At 40.9% G+C, this 19,019-nt stretch overlaps 1 protein-coding gene and 1 long non-coding RNA gene across 2 annotated transcripts; both read right to left on the bottom strand.

The window, feature by feature from the left end:
* Window positions 1–304: 304 nt before the first annotated feature.
* Window positions 305–9,709, bottom strand: UTP6 (UTP6 small subunit processome component). Its single transcript, XM_057418538.1, has 19 exons — window positions 9,556–9,709; window positions 9,366–9,450; window positions 8,754–8,795; window positions 8,574–8,666; window positions 7,901–7,948; window positions 7,007–7,070; window positions 6,351–6,469; window positions 5,677–5,754; window positions 5,223–5,304; window positions 4,665–4,746; window positions 3,862–4,043; window positions 3,168–3,247; window positions 2,401–2,478; window positions 2,052–2,231; window positions 1,885–1,965; window positions 1,592–1,701; window positions 1,439–1,505; window positions 1,077–1,149; window positions 305–533 (listed from the first exon to the last, which is right to left on the bottom strand). Exons 1-19 carry the CDS (start codon window positions 9,645–9,647, stop codon window positions 376–378), a joined length of 1,794 nt encoding a protein of 597 aa, XP_057274521.1. The 5' UTR covers window positions 9,648–9,709; the 3' UTR covers window positions 305–375.
* A 2,374-nt stretch (window positions 9,710–12,083) lies between these two features.
* LOC130604162 (uncharacterized) lies at window positions 12,084–17,096 on the bottom strand. The gene is made up of 2 exons (XR_008973387.1): window positions 17,023–17,096; window positions 12,084–12,685 (listed from the first exon to the last, which is right to left on the bottom strand). It is a non-coding gene; the product is annotated as an uncharacterized LOC130604162 (long non-coding RNA).
* Window positions 17,097–19,019: the final 1,923 nt, after the last annotated feature.

Below are 19,019 nucleotides of genomic sequence, written 5' to 3' on the forward strand. Positions count from 1 at the left end.
ACAAAGATCTCCCACAGGTGCAGTTTCCGTGGGTTTGGGTTGGACTTTTCTGCACATTAAGCTTTGCAATGTAAAATCTGATGCATTGTGACTGTTCCATCTGAAGGTTTAGGCAGGAGGAAGAGTTTGCTCTCTGAACTCTCAATGAAGAACACCCTCAGAGGCACCTTTGTTTTCTCCTCTAAGTGTGCACTTGAACTTGCCCCTGGCAAAAGCAACACCAGAAACAACTGCAATGGGACAGATTATTTTTTCACATGTGTAAGAATGTAAAGTTGCATTTTAATGAGATCCTGGAACATATTTATTTTTGTACAAAGTCGTTAAAAAAATGTACACTGTCATGGTGTAGCTATTCATAATGTTTCATAATTTTCATAAATGTCCAGTTTGCAGTAAAGTATATTTGGAGACAAAGTCTTCCACCAGGTCCCCCTGCAACATCTTCATAGCTCGCCAGTGAATGCTCCCACAGTTTTCTGGTTTGCCTTGGGGATGATTTAACTCCTCTTTGATATAATCCAGCCAGAGATCTTTAATAGAAAAAGAAGTTCTGGTTATGTTTTGATTGGTATGAACAAACATACCAAACCTGACCTAGAAACGTTCTGTAAGTGTCCTTGATGTTAATGCAATGAGGTTTACTTTGGGAAACTACAGCCCCCTGCCCATGAGGACCAAAGCCTGGGTCCTATTTTCAGTGCAACAGTAATGTCTTAAAAATAATGCTGCAATAACTGTTTACTTTCTTAAAAGGAATACTGCAGAAATCTTGATTAGAAAAACACAGCCCCATAGTGTTTGCAAACCCAAACTCAAGGTGATATCATCTCCCTGCCAGCCAGAGTCAAAACTGTTTGGTTAGTTCTGCTGAAGCCATCCCCACTGTGAACAGCAACCCTGGGCTGAAAGTGAAGGGTCACTGCAGAGTGTCATTCTCTTAATGGCACAGAAGTGATAGGCTCCACTCTGCACAGCATTAATCACAAGGGCAGAACAAGCAGCTAACTTTTGAAATGAACGGAAATAAAAGCAGCAGCATGGAATGAATAAATAAATAAATAAAACCCCCTTACCAGAACCTGTTGAACCAAACTCTCTCAAGGCACGTTCATAGTATTCTCTCAGATGGAGCATTTTGCAGGATTCCTAACAAAGGAAGGTTTTAAAAGGCCATTTATTTTGTACAGAAGTGAATCTGCAGCTTGATTAGACTCGTACAAAGAAAAAGAGTCACGGTAATTACACGCGCACACGCACACTGCCAAAGATTAGTTACCATGGAACTTGGCTTTGTGTTCAATGCTATGAATCAACTTCAGAAGACAAATATGAACTGATCACAAACTAATGACATGACTCAAGCACTCCTATTTCCTATTTAAATCCAACCTCAGACACGTATTTTACAAGTACAAGCCATTAATTAGATACTTACTTGCTCCTTTTCTATTTGGATCATCTTCTTGAAGAAGCCAAGTGAAAATGGCCGATTTTCACACAGGCTGAAGTAGAAACACAAGTAATTTTAGAATTCAAGCCTTTTAACACCTGCGCTAGAACATTCAGGTTTGAAGATTTTATTTGTCACCTGGTAAAGACTTTTTTCACTTTCTTATAACCGCCATTTCTGTAAGTCCAGTCAAGATACATTTCTTTCATAGTGGCAGATTCTGCAGGAGTTGTGGCCTGTAAGGATCTCTGCAAGTTTAAAAGGAAAAAAAGCTACAATTAAAAGGCTTATAAGCCTATGTCCAGCTGTTTTTTGGTAACATACATAGCTTTTAGTTGAAATTCTATAATTTGTTATGTGTTCCATCCACACCCATTGTTCCCAATTATTTACACACTGACATAAAAAGTAGACTTCTGTTAGCTAAGTACCTGATAGAGGGCTTCTGTGTCCTCCTTGCTGTTTGTGCCTTCACTCCATTCCACCCAGAGGGTCCATAATGGCAAAGCACCCTGAAAGGTAAGCAGGAGGGGAATCACGTATCAGAGGTTTCTGGCTCAAGACTAATACATGGCAAGTCAATAAAACCAGCACAGACCTGAGATTTCATGTGCTTAACAGCTTCTTCAAAACACTGGGTCACATCGTCACACTTCAGCTGGATCAGCACCTGCAGCCTCATCTGCCAAGTTTCCACTGACTGGCTGAAGCGCTTAGTTGCAGCTGCTGCCACCTCTGTGGCCTTCTCAAACTGGCTGGACTCCAGTAGTAGTTGAACCTATAACCCAGCAGATACAGCTGATCACCACAAGACATTTTCAATACCTTGTTAAAAAGCAAGGTCTTGAATGCAATACTGCCCACCCTTCTATCTACTCAACATGGTAAAGACAGGGATGTAAGCAATGCAGGACAATCTCACAAGCTATTTTTCTGTCTACTCTTACCCACTGCTTATAGAGAGCTTCTGACAGCAAACTGGACTCGTGGGCTTTGTTGAACACACTCAGTGTCCTCTCCAGCCTCTAGAACCAACAGAGAAGAAAACAAAGTAAACATAGATGATTCCTGCATACACCAGATCCCAGCATTACAAGAAGCCCAGCAGATTTTATGTATCAACACATCACTGAAATACAGTAAGTTATATATCTAATGCTTTAGGTATCTGCATACATTCTAAGATAAGGGGGATGTCTGAGCATTTGAATTACATCTCTTCCTTAAGGAGTGAAAGAACAACATAGCAATGTTCTTTTACCGTATTAAAAGGGAACCAAACTGCCCAAGATCATTAGTTAATGCACTGAGTCACACAAAAGCACTGATGTGTAATTAAGGCGCTCACATGCCAGCACCTAACTTAGCTTGGACTCATTTGCAGGAGTCCTTTTAATTCATCCTCTTCTCTGAACAACACAGATTCACAGGACTTTCAGCGAACACGGACATATTTGCACTCTTAACTTTCACCCAAAGAGGTCACTGTACTTTACTGACAAGGCCGGTTTATATCAGGTTATTCATGTTCAGGCAGGCCACATGTGAGCCTGACAATAGAAGTGAACCCCTCCGATGGGGACTAAATGCTTTTTAATGATGGCCACGGGTATTTCTGATAAAATGTCAAAATACCTCTGCTTTGTCTGACAGATTACAGAAGTCAGTCAAAATAGGGATGATCTGTTACTATAATGTCCTAATAAGCTATTACCTTTTGCTTTAATCCTTGACTGTTGGTTTTTCTGTTGTATCTCTCTAAGCAAAAAGTGATGTAGCATTTCCACATCTCCTCTGGAAAATCAAAGACATAATGTCACACTTTACAGAATCACAAGAGTAAGCACAAGTATTTATCTAAAAGGAATACAGAGAATCCAAGCACTAAGTGTTAATGCCAACTTTTATAATACAACATTTTAAAAGAGAGACCCCACATCCAAAACATGAACATTTTTAAATGGCTTCCTAGTGTAAGCTGCAGACAGTAACTCCTTCTAAAGAGCTGAGGCTTCAGCACATGGCTGTCACAACTGATGCTCAGTGCACCCTTTGCCTGTAGTTCTCAATGCATCTCTGCAAGAGAGAGGACGCTCACAGGCAGCTGAGAAAAATCCTTCTTTGTCTGCCTGACTTTAGGGCCAGAAGTATTATCAGAGGAATGGAGCCCCTCTCCTGTGAGAAGCTGAGGCTTGGGGCTGTCAGCCTGGAGAAGAGAAGGCTCTGGGGACAACCTGTTGCAGTCTTTCGGTACTTAAAGCTTATAAGAAAGATGGGGACAGACTTTTTAGCAGGTCCTGTTGCAACAGGACAAGGGGTAATGGTTTTAAACTAAAGGAGGGCAGATTCAGTATAGAGTACACTCAAGTAACAGGAAAACATGTTAAAATGCAGTCAGAACTTCTCACCTGTTGGCACTGCTCCCACTGCCTCTTCAAAGACTGCAGAGCACCGTTCCTCTCTCTGGGTCATTTCAGTTATTTTCATCTGTTTTGTGGTTTGTTTTGTGGATTGCTTGGATTCCATCTCCAGCTCACGACGGGCCATGTAGTCCCATGTAAGAGGATCATCAGCATACCTGGTCTGCAAACTAAACACACCTTGTCTGTAACAGCCCTCAACCACCATTCTTCTTTTGCTTAGAGGGGCTGTTGTATTTGTATAGAAATGTCTTTGATTTCTAAGTAACCAAATGCCAGAGGAAAAAAACATTTTAGCTTCCCATAAGAGACAGACAAAATATAAGCCTATTTTGGGGTATTATTTAATATGGATGTTCTCCAGTAATAGAATGAACTGGACAGGAAGCTTTTGAGAGAGATCTTTCAAGAGAGGAACAAGTGGAGATACTGAAGATGCAGGAGAACCACAAAGTACACTAGGAAAATCCACAGTTCCTGCAGTCAATTCACCGAAAAGGACTGCAGTAGTTATTCAGTGACAACTATATTTTATCTAAGTTTTTCTTAGCAGCTTCTCAAAGCCCTTCTGAAGTTATACACAAGCATCCTTTTCTAACAAGCCTGCTTGCCTCATGTTTTGTTTTTGTTAAAGCATTTCCTAGAGGCCTTAACATTCTATTTCTCTAAAGGAACAGCTTTCAGTTGTTAACCTGTCAACCCATTATCAATTGGAGGAGTTATGAGAAGTGTTTCTTAAAAAAACAAACAAAATGAAATAAAAATACCCACAGTACAAAGCCAAACCTCACCTTTCCAGGATTTCTTTTTGCAAATCTTGGGTAAAATCAAAGAGCTTTGCAATGGAAAGCACAGCCAGATGGAACTCAGCACCTGCATTTCAAGAGGAACAACAAAAAAATGGTATCAAATTATTATTATTATTCCATAGAATTATGAAATTTTACCAAGCCTGGTTAATTTAAATAACCTGGTTTATTTTTAGTCTGAATTCTTACTTCTTTGTCGTAAGTGCTGATTAGTTGTGATCTAATGTGCAGTAAACAACAAAGCAAAAAAGGTGTAATTCTGAACTGCCCTCCCCTTGGTGTTTTTAAACAAACAAGTTTGGAGGCTCTAAGCCCAGCATCTATGTCACTTCAGCCCAAAAGCCTGCAGAAAAGCTTTGAAAATCAGACCTATCAGCACTGTTAATTTATATCTTGGCATTATCTAGGTTCTGCTGAAGAAACAGGATATTTGAAAATGTATCTTAGTGCGTACACTGGAGCTAAGTCTATCTGTATGACCCACTAGAGAGCTGAGTTAAAGGTGACAATTTTCCTAATGAATAAGAAACATTAAATCACCTTTAATTTTCTCAGCAGCATCCCTGAAGATTATGCGAGCCATTTCCCCATTGAGAATCTCTTCAGGATAACTGAATTCCCCCTGTAATATCAAGCATAACATCATTGAAAAAATTGGTTTCCTCTCAGTTACCATTTTTGCAAACATGGAAAAAACATCAGAAGATATTAATGTTTTTCTTGATCTAATTTGCATAACTGTGAAGAAGTACAAGATAGTACATTTAACTATTCTCTTTCAGAAATTACTAATAACTTTCCAACTGTGGAATGTAACAAAAGACTTTATAAGTGTAAAGAAAAATCACTGTATGAAGTATTTGAGCTGAGCATCAGCAAATACTTAAAACGCTTAACAAAGGCACAACACAGGAACAAAAGCTTTCCTTGAGCTGTTGTCAAAGAAGCCATTAATACGGATTCCTTAGAACTGCACATTCACCTGTGAACCTACCAAGTTCATCTTTGCTTGTTCAAATACTTTCTTTTCCTTCCTCTGTTTTTCAGCATTCATCAGCTCCATTCTGAAATACTGCAAGAGAGAGAATAAAGTCAAATGATTGGGGGGTGGTAATAAATCATAAACCATCTGAGCCTAAAAATGGGGTAAAGCAGACTCTGAGGAGCTACAAATCAGACTTTGTCAACACCCCACATATGTCCGAGAGCCCCAGTTTTTGAAGGTCTGTGCATCTACGTATCTGCCCTACAGATTTACTCTGAAATTTCCCACATGCAGAAACTAACACTTTTTAGTCATTCTTTAAACCTTAATTTCCCCCCAGAAACCCCCACGTTCCCTAGCAAAGGCTGGGGATGGCAGATCTAATCTAGAGAACTCCTAGCAGACCTTACAGCACTTTAAGAATGGAATTTGACACATTTATCTTTAAGCAGTGTAAGCCCCTCACTTTGCATACATAAACACAGGATTTGCTAAACTAAAAATTGGTACCAGTACAAAGTTTGGGGTTAGTTGCTTTGGTTTATCCTTTTTTTTTTTTGACAACATTCCCAAGTGATGAGGGAACAAGTTTTTTCCAGTTTTCTCAGAATGATCTCAGATATGCTGGACTCACTTGCCCTGATTAATCAAACAACTGGTTGTAGAGGAAAACCAGAACTCACCTCTTGGTAAAGCTTTGGGCACTCTGGGTGGAAGCGCAGAGCACGAAGGAACAAGTGCCTTGCACTTTCTGATGAGAGTCGTGTCTCCATTTCCCATTTTGCTGCCATAATCCACAGTGCTGCAATAGGTAATACAAATTAATTCATTCTAAGGCAAAGCAAGTGGCTGGTCATGAGAACCTCTTTTGAAGCTGCTCTCCAGCTTGGTTTTGTTTGATGCACCCACCCCATAAGCTTCGCTACAGACTAAGACTGATTACCTCCTATGTAAAACCAAGTTAAAGGACAGATCTAAGCAGCGAGGCAGATACAGGAAGTTTACTCTTGAATAGCTACAGATCCAGTGATTTATAATGATGTCTTCAAAACCCAAAAAGCAATCTTGAGTATTCAGCATCTCCCACCTCCAAAATATTTAGCTAGACCTCAGTCTAGCTGGGAAATGGTCATTCAGACCTTGAAGCCTCCTACTTCACATCCCTTTTTGATTGCTCAGTACAACACCTATCAGAGCCCTTTTCTCTGAAACTGCAGCAAGGCAAAGAAAGCAGAGCAGGAAGTTTTACCCTAGCAGCTTTAACTAAGCCCTGTAAGAATTTAAACCAGCACCATACCATCTATATTGAGACATTTATACAGCACTTGTTTCATTTTACCTGGTTTATTGGGGTGAATGGCCAGCAGGGAAGAGAACACCTTACTAAGCTCATGTTTTGCATTCTGTAAAAGAAGTTTTGTTTTACTCACTCTAGTACCATCCAACCACCAGCACCAAAGTTTCATTATGAAAGGTTACAAGTTGTAATGCAACTGTACTGGAAAAGACACTTCTCCGCCACTTTATCTTCAGTAGCAAGTTTCTCATTTTTGTTCAATACTGGCCAGCTTTCAAATGTTACCAGGCTTGATCAGCACAGTTAACTCAAACCTTTATCAACTACATAGCCAACACCAATGTGCCCTAAGCCACAAACATACAGTCTCACTGACTAGTTTTGAGGTAAAAGACTGCACTTCTTACTTTGGCCGCTTGGCATTACTCTGACAGGGTCACCTTCTTCAGCACAGGACAGACAATGACAAAATGTTAATCATAACCTGAAGACTTGCACAGGTAAGTTTACAAAGTACTGAACTGCGAGAATTATACTTTTCAGCATATAAGAAATGTAAGAAATGTTTGGAACAAAATCACAATTCGTGGACAGGTGACCCAGTCATTCCAGCAAAGGTATATCCAATAGTAAAGGTATATCCAAATACAAATCCAATATTCAGCTTCTCCCAAGCCAAACAGTATTCCAGATTCAATGCACTCAGCTTCACCCCTGTCACCTGCAAGCATGTTTCATACTAATTCATTCCAAGTCAAATTCTACACTTACACCAGTGAAAAACCCAGGCAGCTCCAACACTACTGTCAAAATTATTTCAGTATTACAGCATGTGGCAGTAAAGTCTGTACCCCTGTCATGTAATTCAAGTTCCAGGCACCTGATTAAGAACCAGTCCAGCACTTCACAGATAAAATCAGCATTTTGAAAACTCACCCACTGTTTGCAAAATGCAACATGTGAAAGCCAAAGCTGGATATCTTCCTGTTGGAAATGCAAGGGGGAGAGAATCAACCTTACAATAAGGCAAGCACAAAATCAGTTGCACATTGACAAGCAAACAATATGCCCTTGGTCTGATGACTTGGCGTACAGACAGAAGAAATTCTGAATGTCAAATCCCTTTTTTTCCCCACAGATCTTCAAATTCCTCCAGAACATCCCAAGCAAACAACCTCCTCATCTCAAGACACTGCCTCTAAGCCTCTCCAATCAAATCTATGTTACACTGAGCCCAATACAGAGCTCACTGTAACATGTCCTGAGACACACATGTATCAAGACAAGCTTTTCCTGAAGCAGCTGAAAGTTTTTCCTCATTCTGTTTCTAGTCCTTACAAGCAGACAGACCAAACTCACACTGCAGTACGTGCTCTAGACAGTTGAGAAATAATGACTTGGGAATGATAAAATTTTGTTTATATATGAAAAATGTTTATCCCAAACAAATTATCTCCTTCTAGGGCACTGCGAACTGTAAGACCAAACATCCACTTAGCTTTTCTGCTACATTCTATACTACTGCAAATATTGGTGGCAATAACAAGGTAATCGTTTTACACACCAAAAAGGCATTTTTCAATCTATCAATACAAATAAACAAACTTACTTTCCATTTTCCTGTAGCACGCTTGAAGAGGCAATGGACTCTGTGCAGAATAGAGTTCTCAATTTCATCCTTCTTAAACGGATACCCAATGCGCTAGGAGGCAAAATGGAAATATTAGTTTTACTGCAATAGCAAATTTCACATAAAGGATTTTGCACAGTGAATAACTGACAAACTTACTGCTCTTCGCTTCTTGATCAGCTCCAGCAGATTAACTTCATACTAGAATGGGGAGGAAAAAACCCAAACATTTAAAAGCAAATGAGGAAATGCATGAGAATAAGCAAAAAACTACAGATCAAGATTTTTATAGCTAATCAAGTGGGCAATAAAATTCCATCCAGGAAAGCTAAAGTTACAAGTTTTTGGCCAGATCACTACATTTCTAAGGCTGACTGAAACTGAGTACTTCTACTGTGCATGGCATTTCTGACTTGAGCTATTAGCATCTCATACTCCTCGAGTCACAATGCACAAGCCAAACTTGTAACACTTCAAGAAATTAATTACACTGAACTGCAATCTGCACATCACATCAGGGAACTGGGATTTCTGCATCCCTGCAGAGAAAAGAAACTATAGGGAAAGGCCACAATAAGAAAGAGTCCCTCGTCCCAAACTGGCTGCGCTGCATACTCTAGTGTGTCCTGATTAAGAGCCTGTGCTAATAAACGACTTCCAAGGCAACACCAGGGCCCCGTTTCCTACGTGGGTAACTGCAAGACCCCTTCACTTCTAACTGAGCTGGATCTCCACGGCGGGTTCGCACGCCCCGCTATCAGCAAAGCCTACCTGAATGTAACTAATGAAGTCCTCTTTCCGCAGCGCTCGCCGCTGTATCTTGTACTCCAGAGCCGAGGCCTTCCTCAGGACGGCCCTGCGGGAAGGGGCCATCAGCGAACGCATCCAGCCCGGCCGCCCCGCCAGCGCTCGCTACCGTTCCCCGTGCAGGCGGTGGTGGTGCCGCCGCCTTCCAGCTCACCTGATCTCCTTCCGCGTGAAGAGCCCGACCCGCTCCAGCTGTTCCAGCTCCGGGATGCGGTCCTCCAGCCGCTGCTCCACACGCTCCGCCATGGCTCCGGCACCACCCGGGCCTCACGCGTGCGCCCACACCGCCACCACTGCCGGCCTTCCGGGGCGGGCCCGCGCCGCTCTGCCGCCCCCTGCTGGCTGCGCCGGCCTTTCGCCGGGTCCAGGTCCGGGCGGTGAGCAGCGTGTGTGGTGTCGGCCCCAACTGAGGCTGGCACATGGCTTCGGGTGGGATCCTTACCGGGATAAACCGCTCCTCCAGGCTCCACGGGACTTTAATTCTGGGATTAACAACAACATTGAGTCCAGAGGAGGCCACAAAGATGCTCCGAGGGCTGGAATACCTCTGCTATGGAGACAAGCTGAGAAAAGCAAGCTCTGGGAGAACTTAGAGCAGCTTCCAGTGCCTAAAGGGGCTGATAACAAGCTGGAGAAGGGCTTTTGACAGGGGCATCTAGGGACAGGACAAGGGGGAATGGCTTTAAAATGACAGAGGGGAGAGTGAGATCAGACATCAGGATGATGTTCCTGTGGTGAGGATCGCTCCCTCACAGAGGAAGGGGCAGCAGCTGTTTCTCAGACAGCAAGCACATGGGCAAGAGGACTTCTGGCGTGGCATTTTTTGTATCTAAGAGCCAAAAAAGCTGTGGGTGATCCTTCCCTTTTCTGATAGTAAAATGGCTTCAAGCATGGTGCTGAGGACAGAGCGAGAACGTGAGCAACTGACTTCTGTTAAACACCCGTAAGACAAAACATAAGAACAACCAAGAATAGTCGTCATTTTTTTTCACCTGCCATGACTTGGATTCATAATGGTTCTTGTCAACATTAGGCACCAATTAAAACACAAGTGAATTCTTAGTGGGAGAGGTTTAGCAGCTTTTCACTCTGACAGGAAACAGTTGACACTGTTTTCCAAGAAGTGATTGAACAGGAAATGGAGAGTCACCATCCAGCCACAAGACCAAGAGCTGCAGTCTGCTGCGTCCAGAGCATGGTGGCTGGAGCAGGTCTGAACCACAGCTGCCTGGAGCAGAGGGACCCCTTAACCACTGTGCAGGAACAACAGCAGTTCCCAATGCCACTGTCCACCGTGGAGGCTTCCATGTCCTACACTGCACTGCCATAACCCGTGGGTCTGCACATCACAATGCTAGCCTGTCGCCTTTATATACTATCCATTTACTACCAACTTTATACACTTAGAATATTCACACTAGAATTGGCAAAACTCAGTGCCCCAGAGCCATCCCTGCAGCAGAAGGAGGAACTCCCCACAGTAAGGACAGCCAGAGCAGGGATCAGAACAGCCATCCTGACATATGCCAGCTCCATGTGTGAGCCAGAGCCTTCAACGTCCTGGGGCCTAAATGTCAGTGAGTTTACCTCCCTGAAGTTCAGCTTCTAGTAAAGCAGCACAACAGGTAATCCTTCCCAAAACGGTAGTGTAGAATGTTATTCATCATCATCAGAAACAGTTCTTAAACATATTTGGTTTCTTTTTTTGGAGATTGACCAGCTCAAGCAGATTCTTGAGTAATTCCACAGGCTACTAAAATAGTACTACAGGACTACACTGGGCCTGAAAAGCTACATTAGCATACTGAATCACTAAGCAAGAATGTGATTGGAATTGCTACAATTGATGGCTTAACTTCAGTTATGTGGGTATTTGTGCATCTGACTGCATGATTTTCTACTGTAAAAGCATTCTCTGTTTAGAGCTTATTTGTCTCAGTGCACTTAGATCACAACAGTTACACAAGCAGACCACGCAGACCACGTGCAGTGCAGGAATTCAAAGCTTAAAAGGTTGATATCAGTCATTACCAGGAAACATCCAGGAAATTCTATTTCTGTCTTCTTGCTCTCCTCATTCTTTAAACACTGATGTCTCCTTCGGCTGAAAACCAGCAACTGTGAGATACAAACATGAACAAGTCTTCTGAAACGTTCTGGTTGATCATTCTGTCAGTCTGAAGATACTGTTTTGTGATCAACTCCCAGTGAGTTGGGAACTTTGAAACTCAAACCCCACCACCAAACAAACAAGCCATGGCTGTTTTATTAACACAGATGATAGAGAAGTCCGTGTACCTCAAGGGGCAACAGCAACCTCCACCTTGAGTAGTGCTGCTGGGAGAATTCAGCTGTATGGACATATCTACCAACAGGTCTTTGACACATGTGAGAGCTGTCCACAAACTACCCCCACACCGGTAACAATGTGTGCCCAGCAATGCCTCTGAGGGCATTAAATCCCTTGTTAGCACTTGTCAAAGCACCACAATATCATCCCATAGAAGCATATAGGCACAGCACAAACCACTCTGCAGGACCCATCACTGCGGGACTCAAAGGAAGAAAGAATGGTGTGCACCAAAACAATAGACTCCCCAAGTTTCCAGTTTAGGGGCCCAGTATTTCCCACTCAAAACCACAGGCATAAAGTGTGTAACAGTAAGATTTAAAGTACTGAACTTGCTGATGACTTCATAGGATTATTTACAAATCAAATAGATCACAAACAGACTGAAAACATTGTGTGTTCCTTCAGAAATCCCTCCTTTCCTGTAAATGGAACAAGCACAAAAATACAAATGCCTTTCCTTTTCTTCCTCCCCAGCAAAACAATCCTTAGAACAATTAACATAACGGACTGTCAGAAGTGTTCAAACCAAAGTGACAAACGCAGTGAGTGGCAGGCAAGCCCAGCCCGACCCACCAGAACACTGCATGAAGGATTTGTCATGCAAATCAAAATGGAACCTGACATGCTCTTTGTTCATTTTCCTTTCAAAAAATCTACTTTAAATGCCTCCCATGTGCCTTGTTTTGGAAGCTGACATTCCAAATGCATCAGTGCAAATTAAGGGAGGTATCCATTACCAATAAAGACGTTGAGATACAGAGAGTTTCAACAAACCTTATTGGGAAGACTGGAGGGAGAGCTGCTGCAGTTTGCACCTGTAGGGTCGCTCTGTTTGCTGCTGCTGCTTTTACGAAGCGTCTTTAGAGAAACTCCATCATTTGCAGGAGAAGTTCTGGCAGGCTGTCACAGCTTAATGTTTCTAGATTATAGTCTGCAAGCAATGGATATACTGTGAACTAGGAATAACAACAGTGTTCTTGCTTTAAGTCTTATCTATATTAAAATGCATGATGGTTAATGGGCATATTTAATTAAATATTAAAAATATTTAAGTTGTTGATATAGATGTTTCTTGTTTATTTCAGCAGGTTTACTACCTGAATGCATAAACAATTACAACTCTTTAGAAGATGCCACCAGACGTACAGTATTTCACAGTTAGCTTGCACTATATGAAGATGCCTTTTAAACAAGAGTGGTGTTCTGAGCTCATGAAAATAGCAGGGAAACTTCCACTAAGCCAAGGCAGGGGTTCAGCCTTAGGGACACGTTGTTAACAAAGCCCTCAAAGCATTTTCTGAGCATGTGGGGCTTTGGTTTAAAAATATATGAACACAACTGATAATAAAGCAGCTTGGAATTTACTCTATAAAATAGCCTAACCCAAACTTAGGGCTATATTAACTTCCCTAGTTTTGTTACTAAAACAATTTACATGATGATTTGGTTTCACTTCTGCCAAAACCAGCAGTCAATCTCCATCAACAGTGCATCATCACTGCAGTTTCACCCTGAGCCTCCAAAAACTTATATTGGAGACTATAGAGCTGGTCAGTTGGGCTCCTCCATACCTACATTAACACTGGTACATGTACCCATCCTACATCAATGTTATTTTCATCATTCTGGCAGACAGATGCTTGTCTTTGTCAATGCATTGCGTTACTCTTGCAGCATTAGAGCTGAATGATTCCTGGAATTTCATTCACTTATCTTTTCCTCAACTATTATTGGTTAAAAAATCCCAAACCATTTTCATTCAATGCCTTAACAGAACTATTATCTGACAATTTACTCTTACATATAGTCTCTTAAAAAAGACAAGACCTTTACGTTCTTCTTTGCTTTGGCTCTGAACTTGGAATTTTTATGAATCAGATTTTTCCTCCTACTCCTTTTGAGGCATTCAGCTTCTTTTCAACTGCCCCCAAGTCTGAACATCTATACATGGGGCATTTTCAGTGAGGGGGAATTGCTTCCATGCCAGTTCACATCTGGTACTCACTACAAGATCCATATGTTTATCCAGGGCCTCCAGAGGCTTGTACAGTAATGGCTATAAGTATGCCTTTTAATTCAATTTTGTCATTTGGCTGGTTAGCAAGTAGTTGTCAGTCTGTCTAAATGCAGCTATAACTGGTCAGTCATCATATTCTAGTTGTCAATTCATAATCCAGTGGAATATCAGTCACATTTCAACTATTTAAAACTATATCAGTCATTTCTTACATCCTCTTAAATTGTCAAATGCATTGCTTAAGTAACTTTAATTCAATATTATTTTCTGCATATACATTTGTACTTAGGGTTGTTGCCAAAGCTCTGGAGAGCAGAGTCCTGCTAATCTTTATTTATCTCACTAACCTGTCTAGGTATGAAAAGCAGTGTAACTGTGGCATGGCCTTGGGTGACCTACCAATATTGTAAGTAACAAGGCAGCTAAAGATAGAACTTCCTCAGAGCAAAGTGTCATATCTTTTAAACACAGAGATGTCAGTTCCAGCATCAATTAAACTGACATGCCAAAGAGCATAAAATATGCCATATACAGGTTTATTTCTCCTTCCAAAAAGTGGGACTAGGATTGCTCACAGTTTGCCTCCTGCTATGTTTCTTACCTCCTTCTGTGGAGATGCGCTTAGCATGATAAAAGTACACGGTCATGGCAACAACCAGTAAAACTGCTTCGGGAGTAAGGATAATTTAGATTATCGTGTGCAGAATCATATATCCCAAGCAGCATTCTGAAAACAAGATAAACTCTTGTCAAAGCCTTCTGAAGCAACCTCTAGCATATAAACCCACAGATAATGTGGTAACTTGCATATGACACTTAGATAAGCTCTCCTGTGTGTGACTTTCATATGCCTAAATGGAAAACACTGGGAAAACAGTCTCTGCCCTGATCTTATCATTTACGTAATTGCTGATGATAAAATTCAAGCTCCTTATCTTGTTAACCTGTACTTGGTTTAGCCACAAAAGAGAGAATCAGTCGCTGTCAAAACTTACCCCTTATTTAAAGTTGAAATTAATCTGCAAGCTAATTAATGTGAGGTTTCATTTTACTATTTATTGACATATTCTTTGATCCTCCCCATATTTTTCTTTCTGATTGATTGAAGCTTTTATTCTTACACTGCCAACAGACCCCTTTGGTGAGAAACTTCTATTTACACCTGCAACTGACTTAATTCTCACATCTTCCCAACAGTTTCTCTTTAACCTGCATTTCTGAGTCTAATACTTGAGTTTCCATTGAAAGTGTTTCAGTTGCTGTATCTGTGGCAGTTTCCAGGACTCAGTTTAGGGAACACAATTCCTGAAAGTTCACTTAGAATTATTAGTTTTTCAGTAAGTACCACGTATGCTATGTCTCTGAAAATACAGCATGATCTAGTGCGATTCTTATTCTATTTCCATGTATTAAGCATTTAAATGTAAAGATTTGGCATGGCTTTTTGTGTGTTTTGTTTGGAATCGCACATTAAATACATTGTAGTGTGGGTGGGGGGTTTGTGAGTTTATTATATAGGAGGTCTACAGATTTTCTGTTAAAAAGTCCAACAACTCTGGATTAACATATTAAAAGATAGAGTTTTCTGAAGCTCACGTTTAAAAAGGGGGCTCATGGCAAAGATCCAGTTTCTCTGAGGACAAAAGGAACAAGAACTGTTCTACAGCTCACCTCAAGCCCCTTCATTTCTTCAAACAATTACAAATGTGATGAAGACATTCATAATGAAGGGCACAGACCAACCATTAAGCCAGATCAGGTCTCTTCCGAGTGCCGTGTGAGCTTTCTGAGCAACAACAGTCCTTCTTCTGCACAAAGACTCCACGAGTCCTTTTCCCACCTATGGAGTCTTTGGTGCTACATGGAATTTATTCAGGTTTCAACAAAGGGGAATAACACTGCCTTGCTTTTTTGTCAGCAGACACTTCCCTTGATTTTGATCTAATCTTATATGAATAAATATCTTGTTTTAAACTTTGCCTTTAAAACTAAGTGGCTGTTATCCAGAACTTACTGATTTTACCTTACAAACCTTATTTTTAGTTCCTTGTATGAGATGTCTTTTTCTGTAATAAATGCTTTTACTGTTAGTACATTTCTGGGCTTGCAGTTAAATCATCCTAAGAGATGTCCTACCTTTCTAGACCAAATCAATATATTGGGCCTAGGCTTTTCATAACACTTTCAAAACAATTCTGCTATTTTCCGTCCACTGTCTAAACACTGAAGACAAACACTACTGCTAAAAAGCCACCAAGCAAAAATAAATCATTACTGAAAATCAGTAAATAAATTTCATTGTAGAAGAGTAATTAAAAATATATTAAAACATCACTTAAAGAACTCCAGGAAAAAACTCATGAGCACACATTTCTACTAAGCAATAAAAACTAATAATTATTACTTGTTGTTCACCATGTGAATGCAGAAGATAGGTGACTCTGGTGCAAACCATCCTGTGCACTCGCTTTTCACTCTCTACACTAACTCAAGACACATAAGCAACCTGCTGGCTGAAAGCTGAGCATTATGGGTGCATTAAGGTTCCCTGAGGGCCAAGTTCCTTGAGTGCTGTGCTCCTGGAATACATTTGAACAGCTCTGTACAAAAGCAGTCCCCAGCCAAACACAAGAATGAGAATCACAAGTGGCTGCACTGTCAATCTCCCACACATACTGCATTCACAGCTATACATCAAAATGCTTTCATTGCTATGCAAGATCTTAGCTCTTCCCTTTGCCATGCTTCAGTACAGTTGTTCACTTAAAGTTTATTTTCTCTTTTCTTAGTTCTTTGCTTATAAAAACAGGGCAGCACTAGATATTAACATGCAGAAAACCAAACGGAAACAGAGAGCTACCACCCCAACAGCAATATGATCCTGCCATCCTAAATATACTCAGTACTCCTCCGACCTGCTCTCACACCTTTACCCGGGAAGCTGCAGCCACTCCCTTTCTCCAGCTGCAATATTATGTAGCCTCTGTTTATAAGAGACTGGGAAAACACAAAGTGGGAGTTGACTTCTGCTTTCCAAGTAGGGAGGGAAAAGTACCTTATCTAATAATTTCCATAGCGTGTTACTGCTGATTGACATCAAATCAGGCTGAAAGTAAAGAATATTAACTGAAAAAATGAATTAATAACTCTTGCAGGTGAAATTAACTCAGCATCTAGTGAAGTTTATTTGTGTAAGCGAAGGAAATTGCATCTGCATTTGGAGTACAGTGATAGAGCTGTGGGATCCATACCTTCCCATCTATACATGAAGTAGTTTTATTTGTCTCAGTTCTACAGCATTTGTGTATTCTCACTCCTCTCATGGGTTTGGTGGTCTGGACAGAGAGTGTGAAGGAGAACCTGGAAGCATGAAAAAAGAAAGAAATAAAGTTTGGGTGTAACCATAGAAGTGCAGGTCTCTTCCATGCCAGATGCCCTTGAATCCCACTGAACGTGCTCGCTAGCTTGAGGCCAAAATAAAGAACCACAGCTACCCAGAACACTGGCTGTGAGGTTGTTATGCTCAGCAGCACCCTGAATAGCACACTTCAGCTCCTCCCCAACGTGATACAATAGCACTCCCTGATAAATAGTGACACTGGCTGTCCTAGTGGCCTCAATCTGTAAGCAGCTTTTAAAAAAGATTGACCAAAAGGTCATATTCACCTAGTCAGCATTACTTTTTTGTTCCAAAGTTATATTTAAGTTCTCAGAAGCTAAGCTAGATGTGTAGTAGTCTTTGGTTAGCTACTAACAATCTGTATAGACAGACCTGTGTTTAAAGGTGAGGAAAACAGTGTAATACTGATAGAACTTTCCTTTAGACTGGTATACAGGTACTTATTTCCCCTCCAAAAAAAAGGATTTACTTTGTAAATACTCCTGTGCTGAGATACAGTAATTCAGAGGACTGGAAGCTGGAAAGTAGCTGTGGTTATAGAGGTACTACAGGCAACCAAGAAATGCATGTAACTATGAAATGAAGAAACATTTCAGGAAGTGCTATTTATGCATGTATATTATGCACTTCTTCATACATATCTGAAGAGGTAAAACTTGTTGCAGTTTAGCCTGTCAAGATGACAGGAACACTGGGTACATACTGGCTGCAAAAATCCCTTAGGAAAAAGGGATCCAGAAGTAGCATATGCTTTCAATTTGCAGGAAGCAAATCTGATCTTTTGAATATCAAACACAAATCCCACCAACAGCACATGAAAACAAGAACGGATTGGCCATCTTGAGACATAAATCTGACATATCATAAAGGCACCTTTGTCAGCTACTTCTGCTTTCCCTGCCAGAGGTTTGTTCCAGGCTTGGTTTGCAAGTGGTTGTTTCTTCCATTTATCATATTAAACTGGTTTTTTGCATTATGTGATTTTTCTATATTTATAGCAAAAAAAAAAAAATACACTACTTGTCATCATCTTTTACTTTGTAAATTTTATGAGTTGCTAGGAATTTCAGTCAGGTACACTGTACCTCACTACTTGTCTTTTTTAGATACTTTATTAGAAACACATTTTCATTGGCTTTGCATACACCCTGTCATTTGCTAACTATGGCCAACTTATTACTGTTACCTCGTGTATATAGATACAAGATATTATTTTTTAATAAATGCATGTATAAAGTATATAGGGTCTCTATTAACAGGCAGGTCAAGGACATAACATTTTCATGCCTCAGCTCATTTCTTCTGAAGAAACCATAATGATTTTCGTCTTTCTAGAAAGGAATATATATTTTCTTGCTTCTGTGCAAAATAAGTAGAAGTTACTTGCTGTGTTATGCCCTGTGCTCTTTTTAGCCATATGCACTATGAAGCCCCAAATGTGACATCTCAAAGTTGTTAAGGCTTTTTCAGCTGAACGTATCTCATCAATGGTCTTCACTCTTTAAGTACACCTGAACAGCCCAGGGCAGCAGATCTAACCAAACAGCTTAAAAAATTACAAGTCTCTCTACCAGATAAGGAAAACAGGCTCAAAGTGTCAAAACTCCCCTATTTGACAGTCAGTCCTATGCTTCCAGTGGGCTCATACGCACACAGTGTGTGTGGGTGTGTGTTGCACCGTCCTGTCCCATTCAAGGCTAGAATCTCAACCTTAAGTTCCTCTGTTCACAAGCAGATCCCACTCCAATGCCAGAGATTAATTGCCTAATTATCTTGCTTACTCCTCCTTGGAAGGTTGCCCTCTGGCTCCTCCTCCTGGTTTTGAAATTTAGAAGGATGAGCCACCAG

This window comes from Pezoporus wallicus, unplaced genomic scaffold (genome assembly GCF_028554395.1).
Source record: "Pezoporus wallicus isolate ANWC-B61680 ecotype Strahan unplaced genomic scaffold, APGP_CSIRO_Pwel_v1 contig_3710, whole genome shotgun sequence".
NCBI classification, from domain to species: Eukaryota; Metazoa; Chordata; class Aves; order Psittaciformes; family Psittacidae; genus Pezoporus; species Pezoporus wallicus.